At 38.7% G+C, this 8,289-nt stretch overlaps 1 protein-coding gene across 1 annotated transcript; it reads right to left on the bottom strand.

The window, feature by feature from the left end:
• Positions 1 to 6,840, bottom strand: LOC121762443 (ubiquitin carboxyl-terminal hydrolase 5-like). Its single transcript, XM_042158323.1, has 13 exons — positions 6,484 to 6,840; positions 5,524 to 5,769; positions 4,972 to 5,116; positions 4,826 to 4,885; positions 4,431 to 4,526; positions 3,013 to 3,393; positions 2,500 to 2,640; positions 2,249 to 2,419; positions 1,833 to 2,090; positions 1,603 to 1,751; positions 901 to 1,437; positions 482 to 755; positions 1 to 357 (listed from the first exon to the last, which is right to left on the bottom strand). The coding sequence occupies exons 1-13, from the start codon at positions 6,600 to 6,602 to the stop codon at positions 175 to 177; spliced, it is 2,760 nt and encodes a 919-aa protein (XP_042014257.1). The 5' UTR covers positions 6,603 to 6,840; the 3' UTR covers positions 1 to 174.
• Positions 6,841 to 8,289: the final 1,449 nt, after the last annotated feature.

The following is an 8,289-nucleotide window of genomic DNA, read 5'->3' as shown; positions in this document are numbered from 1 at the left end:
TTTGAGATCCAAAAGGTTTCATAGCAGACCGCCAAATTCAGCATCTATGTCACAACAATACTTCATTTCTTGCCTTTGTTAACTGTAACCTCTTCATTTTCCTATAAGGCTCTATGACTTCTCTAAGTATTTAAACAGTTAATTTACAGACAAAATGGTGCCGGGTAAAACTAGCTAGCTGTTGGAGTTAATATTTTGGCTGTTAAGATTAGAGTCGACACCATTACTTGCAGAAGATCTATCATTGTTCACCCTTTTATAGAATAGGACATAAGCAGCAGCTGACTTCACGTCGTCTTCATTGATCGGCGATATATGGTTATCATCAAAGTTGTACCACCTGTTTTCATCCAGAAGCTGCAAAATGAAACCAGAGCAAGTTACTACCTTGTGGAATTCAATTAGATTTCACATCAAAATCAATTCATAGAAATATACAAACATGATAATAGCATCGTGAAAGTGTCAGGACAGGGCAAACCTTAATGTGCGCGGTGTAATGTCCACTGCCCATGCCACCATAATGATTTGTCAGGGCATAGAGTTCATATATCTGACGTTGTGTGTTGTTCTTGTTTGCAACATAATTCGTCAAATCGAAGTCATGAATGGGAATATTAACATATGTGTCAAGCTTGTGCTTCATTGACCTACTGTAGGAGAACCTTTTCAAGTGAATTACAAGAACTTCGGGAAGCCTCCAAAGGTCCAGTTTCTTGCTTGCCTGGCGCCTCTCTTTGCATTGAGGACAGTACCTTGATCATGAAAACAACCTAGTTAGATACAATATAGCTAGAGCTGAAAAATTATGACTACAAACATATCAAAGACATTATTCTTATGAGTGTATTCATAATATAGTTGTGGCACAGAGAAACAGATAAGAGGAAAGCAGCTCACCACATGTCCTCAGGCACCAAGGGCTCCTCGCGCAGGAAAGCTTCCAAGCAAGTGTACAATGAGAGAGGTTCATTACGAGCTTTTTTGCTTACATGCACATGCTTACAAACTTCTGGAAGATTCTCTATGTGGTTGGTATCATAACTTGCCAGAAGCTTCTGGGACCAGTCAACAAATACAAGAATTGACATGGAGGGTAATGACAACTTAACCACCTTATCATCACCAACAGTCAAGTCAATGCAAGCATTATTTTCATCGACCAGCTGCAGTGGAAGCTTCTCTGAAAGCATTGATTTAGAACTGCCACTATCTCCTTTTATTGGATCAGCTATACTAGAATCTTTATGAGATTTAGTTGAAGCATTGCTCGTGGTCATAGCACCTGAACCTTTTGTTCTTAACATCGGTGAGAGCATAGTATGAACTATCTGCTGTATATCACTTCGAGTTATAGTATCATCACAGGATATTGGTGAAACAAGAGGAGTTCCATAAGGCTTCCACCCAACAGGGCTCTGAGCATTTCCTGTACCCCTGTCACCAAACACAAAAAAGAGAGGGGGCATTAATTAGATGAAATAGCAAATAAGGAAGACGGCTACATTACATGAAACAGAAAGAAATAGTTATTGAACAAAAAATTTCATTTAAGGAAAAAAGTAGCTATTTTTTTCAAGTATCTTAATTAAGTGCACTTACTGTTCTTCCCGCCGGTGTATCAGTTGTAGGAACTTTGTTTTCTTCAACACTTTTGGAATCTTGTAAGCGGTAAGGTGGTCATCTTCTTTTATGGTAGATAATAATATCATTGGATCTTCCAAGAATCGGTAAATTAAGTGGCCTCTTATCTGTGACAGAAAATAAATAAATCAGTTACCAATACATGCACATACATTCTGTGATGCCACCATATAATTCACTTCACCAACCTCAGCAAGCAGAAGTTTCTCATTGAATTGCAAAGAACAAGCATTACTGAGTGCTTGGATCAAATCCCTGCAACGCCCATGCTTTGGCACAGTTAATGTGTAGGCTGCTGGCAATGCACTTCCATCACATGTAAAAATAGTTACCGTCATACTACGAGTGGCAGTAGACTGAAGAGGTAACGACAGATACATGAATGGGTCAAATGTCACTGAAACTTTATTGCATACAGGACACACAAGAGTTGATTTGTATTGACCCTGCAAAACAAATAATCCCTACTTCAAAAAATGGCTGAGGTAACATAACAACAAAGATGACATCAAAGAGGAAGCCAATTACGTAATGTTTAATTGATAAATAAGCAAAAAAAAGGAGTTCAAACTGAGTTCTTATAAATATTGGTTGCCCAACTTACTTGACACACATCCACAATAATCGAATCATTACGAGCAATATGATTTGCCCAATACTCATCAGCAACTTCTTCATCGGGCCGATCATCTGCATCTTTAGATTTTATATATGGCTTGTGTTTTACACGATTTAGATCTTCATGAAGCCCATCTAAGAGAAATGCAAGTAGCTCCTACACAGAAGGGTAACATAATTGACTTTCTTCAAGTAAAATTACCATTAGTTCAAGAGGGCTATTAAAAGGTACCAAACCTGTGAATCATGTTGACTACATCCACTGAATTGCGGAGCAAAGCGAACTAGCTTTGCCTTAAATGGCCTAGGAGCAACTGGAGCTCGTCCTGGTGCCCACAACTTTCTAAGTAGATCTCCAAATGCTAAAGCAAGCTCCCCCTAAATGATACATCTAAAGTTAGTAAAAAGATAACCCTCAAAATCAATAACAATGTTCATATAGAACTCTAGCAGGTGCCTGTTATTTATCTTCCAGAAGAAACAATCAGAAGCTCATGTAAATGCAATCCCAGGAAGAGGTCCTAAGCTAATCAGGCTTCATGTTTTATAAAATATACTACACATACAATAAACAAAATAAATAAATAAAAAGATTTGTTCCTTCACGGATAAACAAAGTGATCAAGTCATTAATTTGAAAAAATGCTTTTAACTGAGTCACATACAAAACTTCATAGAATGAGGACATAAGGGATTATTAACAGGAAAAAAAATCAATTATGAAAAAGATTTTTAAGTTTTGGAACTTACAACCATGCCCAGAGGATTCTGTCGATTTATCTCTTGATGGTAATCTTCACGAAAATACCGAGCAAATTCTGGTGTATGAACTAGGCATTGTATAGCACTGTTCATAAAACAAGTGTTCCCAAGATTCAACAGTCCAGTGAGACCGCAAGTAGCCCCTCTTGTACTGATACTGCTTGTTCCATACGCCTTGTCTGTATTTAGGTTTTGAAAGTGGGATTCTGAATTACCGTTTCGTGATGAAAACTTGCTCGCAGATAAACCTCCAGAAGTCGCAATACTTGAATGTGAAGTAGCAGGAGCCAGGCTTCCATTATTAATTGATCCATTCTCTTGGTGGGAACTCAAACCACCTGTTTTAATGTTGATTACTTCTACCAAGATCTGTGTCATCCATTGCAAGGAACATCAGAACCAAATTATAGAAAAATACCCAATAACTGGTGAGTGTATATAACGCACAAATACACTAAGGTTCGAACATGGAGGAATTTGAGAAAAAAGAAGTCTGCAAACACTTAACAAGTAAGAGCATAGGTGGCAGTAAAAGGGAGCGGGAATTCAAAGAACTCTAGAAATATATAGAAGTCAGAAATAAGCTATTATAGATTACTAGTAGTATGTATATGCATAGAACCAGGAGCACTACTAAAATTAACCATTGGCCAAGGTTAATAACAGGAACCAGGAGAGAAGAATAAGAGCAACCAAAGTCAATGTAAATAGATCTGAAGCCTAAATTCCTACAACCAGATCAGTTTGAGAACATGTGTTGCATAAGGCACTATAGAACTTGGCAATTTGTTTGGAGCATATGAAGCACACACTGACACCCTAAAGATTTGTAATTAGCAAATGTTCAATTAAAAAAACTAAGAATTCATAATCTTCCGACAGTGAACGTATACAAAAGCAAATATTCCATAATAGTGTCCTTCTAAGTGTAGTGAAAAAGGAGGTTATTAAAAGTTCCTTAGGTACTCAGCTATGGCATATCATGCACTACCTTGATCCTGTTCTTAACCAAGTGCTTCAGTAAGATTATCATCCAAGCAAGTGAATATTATGTCCTATATGAGGAATAGGAGTAAAATTAAAAGATAGCACTAGCATATTAGCCCAAAAGAAAAAGAAGAAGTAAAACACCAAATTAGACTATTCAATATAATGATACCACCCATACCAAGATCAAATCAAAAAAGGAGAAACAGATAGCAAATCTAATGATACAAGTTAATAGTGAAAAATACAAAAGTGACTCCAAGTGAATAGGTAAACGTCAATTTTGAGTTCAAATATAAAATTATATGCACAGATAGTTCATCTTATAGTCCAAAGGTACACCAGCGCAAACTCATTTCATGAGGGAGGGGCTACAGTCTTGAAAACAAATTATAATGGCAGAATATATAATCACCTACATCCTGATCCATTTGAATGTTTGCTTCATCAAGTGTCCTTTCCATGTCATTCATCAATGCATGCTTTTGATGGCTGAAGTAATCCCAAATAAATACCTGAGAAGATCAAAGAGCTCAATTTCAGAATTAGAGTGAAAAATCAAAATCAATACAAATATATAGGGGATGTACTCCCTCCGTCCCATAGTAGATGTCACACTTGGGAATTGGCACGGGATTTTAGGAGGTGTTGTCTTGTGTGTTAAGTGGAAAGAGAAAATAATATATTTATATTTATGTGAGAGGGAAGTTTTTTCCAAAAAAGGAAATGTGACATCTTTTGTAGGACAAACTAAAAAGGAAAGTGTGACATCTATTATGGGACGGAGAGAATACTATATAGGAAAACCACTTACTTGCTTCGGCGTAAGATCAAAAATTTCACAAGCTTTTCGGTGAAGTTCTCCAATTGTTTCCTACACAAAAAAAATACTCATGAATATATATGTTCAAGGCAGGAATTGATTTTTTTCCATGAAGGAGAAGGAATACATTGTTGTACCTTTTTGCTAATTCTTATGGACGAACGATCACCTTTTGGCATCAAATGTAACTCGAGGCGTAGTGGATAAACTTCTACTGACAAGTCTGTTTGAGAATGACCTGTGTTGATTACTTTGCGGGCCAACACAGGACCACCTCCGTACCTATTAAGCAGCCATGTTAATATTCTTTGATATTTTTTTTATCTTCTTTACATAGAAGTAATTACAACTTGCTACAATAACCCAGTATAGCTAATTAGTGATTTGGTAATAAGCATTGGAATACATCATGTATATATAATTATATATCCATCAGTTTGGAAGAGAAGATCGTAGTATTACTATCATCAATTTCCTCAACAGCCAGATATATTGTTCCGCAACAAGTTCTAGCCAGAACTAGTGTATTCTAGAGAATGTTATGCGGCTAAGTATCTCTTTGGAATTTTAAACATGAATCATGGAAAATTAATATCAGATTTTTCCCAACACTAAGAATAAAACGAATAGTCCTATGAAAACAAAATATAGAGAAGGTGGATGACTGAAAACATTAACTTCTCACTTACCATGAATGTAGTTTGTTCCATACTTCTTTCGGAAGCAGTATATAATCAGTTCCTTCAACTAAGGTATCATGAAGTTCAACGCCCGTAGCAGAATCCTCATATACTGCTTCATCTATTAAATCAGAGTTGTTAATGCAAGATGGTTTCTTCAATGCACTCGAGCTGACTGCTCCCTGATGCTCAGAAGAAGATCCATCATTAACAATGCTAGTTTGGTTTACATACTCAAGCCAGTCTTGCCACCATCTGGAAGTAAACGAGTACGAAAAAATTACAGTTCTGAGCTGAAATGCAAAATAACTAAATAAGTAGATCTAGATAAAGCATGATAACAAGTTTCATCGAGAATGGGAAAGATAAAGCAAATATATAATTCTGGGACTAACACTAGAGTGCACACTTTTGCTAACACTCAGAAACCTGCAAACAGCACTATCTGTTTAAATTTAATCAAAGTAGTACATGCATAATTCATACATATGCATCTTTCAGGTAGTGATTGTTCATTTGTTCCCAATTAGCAGTGTTATTACTAGCATTCATCTCCTTAGTGTACCTTACCATGGATCAATCATATGGTATAACAACATATATATTCCATTTACTTCACACATAGGGATTTTATTCATTTGCTTCACAAAACAAAGGCTAAATTAAGTGCAGACCAAATGTTTTGTCAAAAAAAATCAAAAACCAACTTCATTTCTCTAGTCCCCAAATCCAGCCATATTTCGACACTCCCAAAGCACAAAGAGCAGATGATTCAAAACAAAAGCCTAAGAAATCGACCAGAACCAGGAGAAGACAAAAAAAAAAAAACTACAGTCACCAACGAAGCATCCTGCCAGCTAAACCCTATCCCTCTCGGAATACAAATGAAACCAAAAATCAACACAAAAAAGAAGGCCAAACATACACGCCGCCTCTCAACACAGATCTACAGCATCTCCGAAAATTTACCTTTGGGTAATTAAATAAAAAGTGTCTCCGACTTTAGTCTGGGCTTCGGTGGCCACAGCAATGTCTCTAACGGCTTGCTTTTCCTCCTCCGGTGTCAGCTGCGGCGCCACCTCCACCATCTTTCCCTTCCCCAAAAATTGGGGGAAATTTGAAGCAAAAAATAAGAAGACGAGTTTTCCGGAAGAAATTGAAGATTTGTATACAGAAATCGGATGGTGAGAAGCTAATCTGCAGTGATTTGGGCGTCAGTGAAAGCAGCTTAGCGGAGAGGGAGGGATTTTGGGTTTGTACAGTTGAAGTTGGAATAGTGCCACCTCACAGAATAGAAGGCCTTTTTTATTTTTTTATGTATATTTGAGGGGAGAGGGAGAGTTGTTTCCAGTTTTAAAGCATCTCCAATGGTCCTGACAACCATAGGCTAGCCATAACTCATCCTGCCACATTATTAGTATTAAAAACTCCTCATGTCACATCATTAGGATAAGTAATTAGAGCAATAAACTAGCCACAATAAACAAAATTATAAAAAATAAATAATTACCAATCACACAAAATACGGAATTAAATTTACGACACAGATATGGGAAAATTCAATAATAACATTTAAATTTTAAAAAATCACATGAATTAAAAAAAATTACAATAATTTTTAAAAAAACCCTTCTTCCAGGCACGAGCCCCCGCCTCCGCCTCACTCGTCGTGGTCGCCGCCGTCGTCGCCGCCCACGTCTAAGCCCCCCAACTGTGCCGCGGCGGCATCCAAATCGACCCGCATACTCTCGAGCATTGAGTGAAGAAACCTCTTCTCCACGGGGTCAGTTGCCGCCTTTCAGTCAGCTAAGATCTTGTACATCTGAGTAGGGCTGGCAATTTTTGACACGACACGATAATCCGACACGAATCCGCACGAAATAATTGAGTTTGGATCAAGTCTTATTGGATACGGGTCATTATTGGGTTGACCCAATAAGAACACGAAAAATGCGGGTAGAATGCAGGTAACCTGTTAAAAATTAATATTTTATTATTTTTATTTTTTATTAGATTTAATCCACCAAAACCTATTGTACTCCTTTCACCATCGGCACATTCCTCTCTCTTTCTTCAAATCCCCAAATTCAATATTCCCTTTCAAAGTTGAGGAACCCTACTCTCAAAATCCATCTTTCTCTGATTCATTGCCAGAATCGGCTCGCCTCGCCACAGCATCGACACTGTGTCGCCAGAGCTCGGCGGATTTATGCCGTCGGGACAGAGGAGGCGTCGCCTCCCCTCACGGACACAACTCCGCACTGCCTCTGTGACCTCTCTCTCCGGCGAGCTCTCTCTTCGCGGTGACCTTGCACCGCTACTTCATGTATCGTAGCGTGACAATCGACGCTGCTCTTTCTTCCTCCATCGAGCTCTATTCTCCCCAACAGACTCCCGGTTCGCTCTCGCAGCCTCCCATCGCCTTCCGTTGACTTCACAGAGGAGTTCTCCGCTTCTCGTCACGCCATCGCCGGGTCAACCCAAAGTGGTTCGTGTTGTTATCGTGTTCAGGTCGATATCGTGTTGCTATCGTGTCGGGTCAACCCAAAGCGGTTCGTGTCGCTATCGTGTTTGGGTCGTGCCCGGGTCGTGTCCGGGTTTGGAGGTGGCGGGTCGGATTCGTGTTCGGGTTTGGGGTTTCCTTAACAGGTTGGGTTCGGGTTTGGCCTTATTGGGTTGGGTCGTTATCGGGTCAACCCGATAACAACCCAATCCGCACGATTTGCCAGCCCTACATCTGAGCCCACGTTTGTTGAAGCGCGAAGAAGGCGAGCT

Source organism: Salvia splendens, chromosome 13 (assembly GCF_004379255.2).
Source record: "Salvia splendens isolate huo1 chromosome 13, SspV2, whole genome shotgun sequence".
Taxonomy (NCBI): Eukaryota; Viridiplantae; Streptophyta; class Magnoliopsida; order Lamiales; family Lamiaceae; genus Salvia; species Salvia splendens.
The sequence above is the reverse complement of the archived record's forward strand: the minus strand, read 5'-3'. Positions and strand labels throughout refer to the sequence as shown.

Coding starts and splice junctions, on each gene's coding strand:
- LOC121762443 (XM_042158323.1), bottom strand. CDS start 6,602: ATGGTGGAGGTGGCGCCGCAGCTGACACCGGAGGAGGAAAAGCAAGCC. Junction 4,886..4,971: donor CCATAAGAATTAGCAAAAAG/GTACAACAATGT, acceptor TTTTTTGTGTAG/GAAACAATTGGAGAACTTCA. Junction 2,420..2,499: donor GTAGTCAACATGATTCACAG/GTTTGGTACCTT, acceptor CCTTCTGTGTAG/GAGCTACTTGCATTTCTCTT.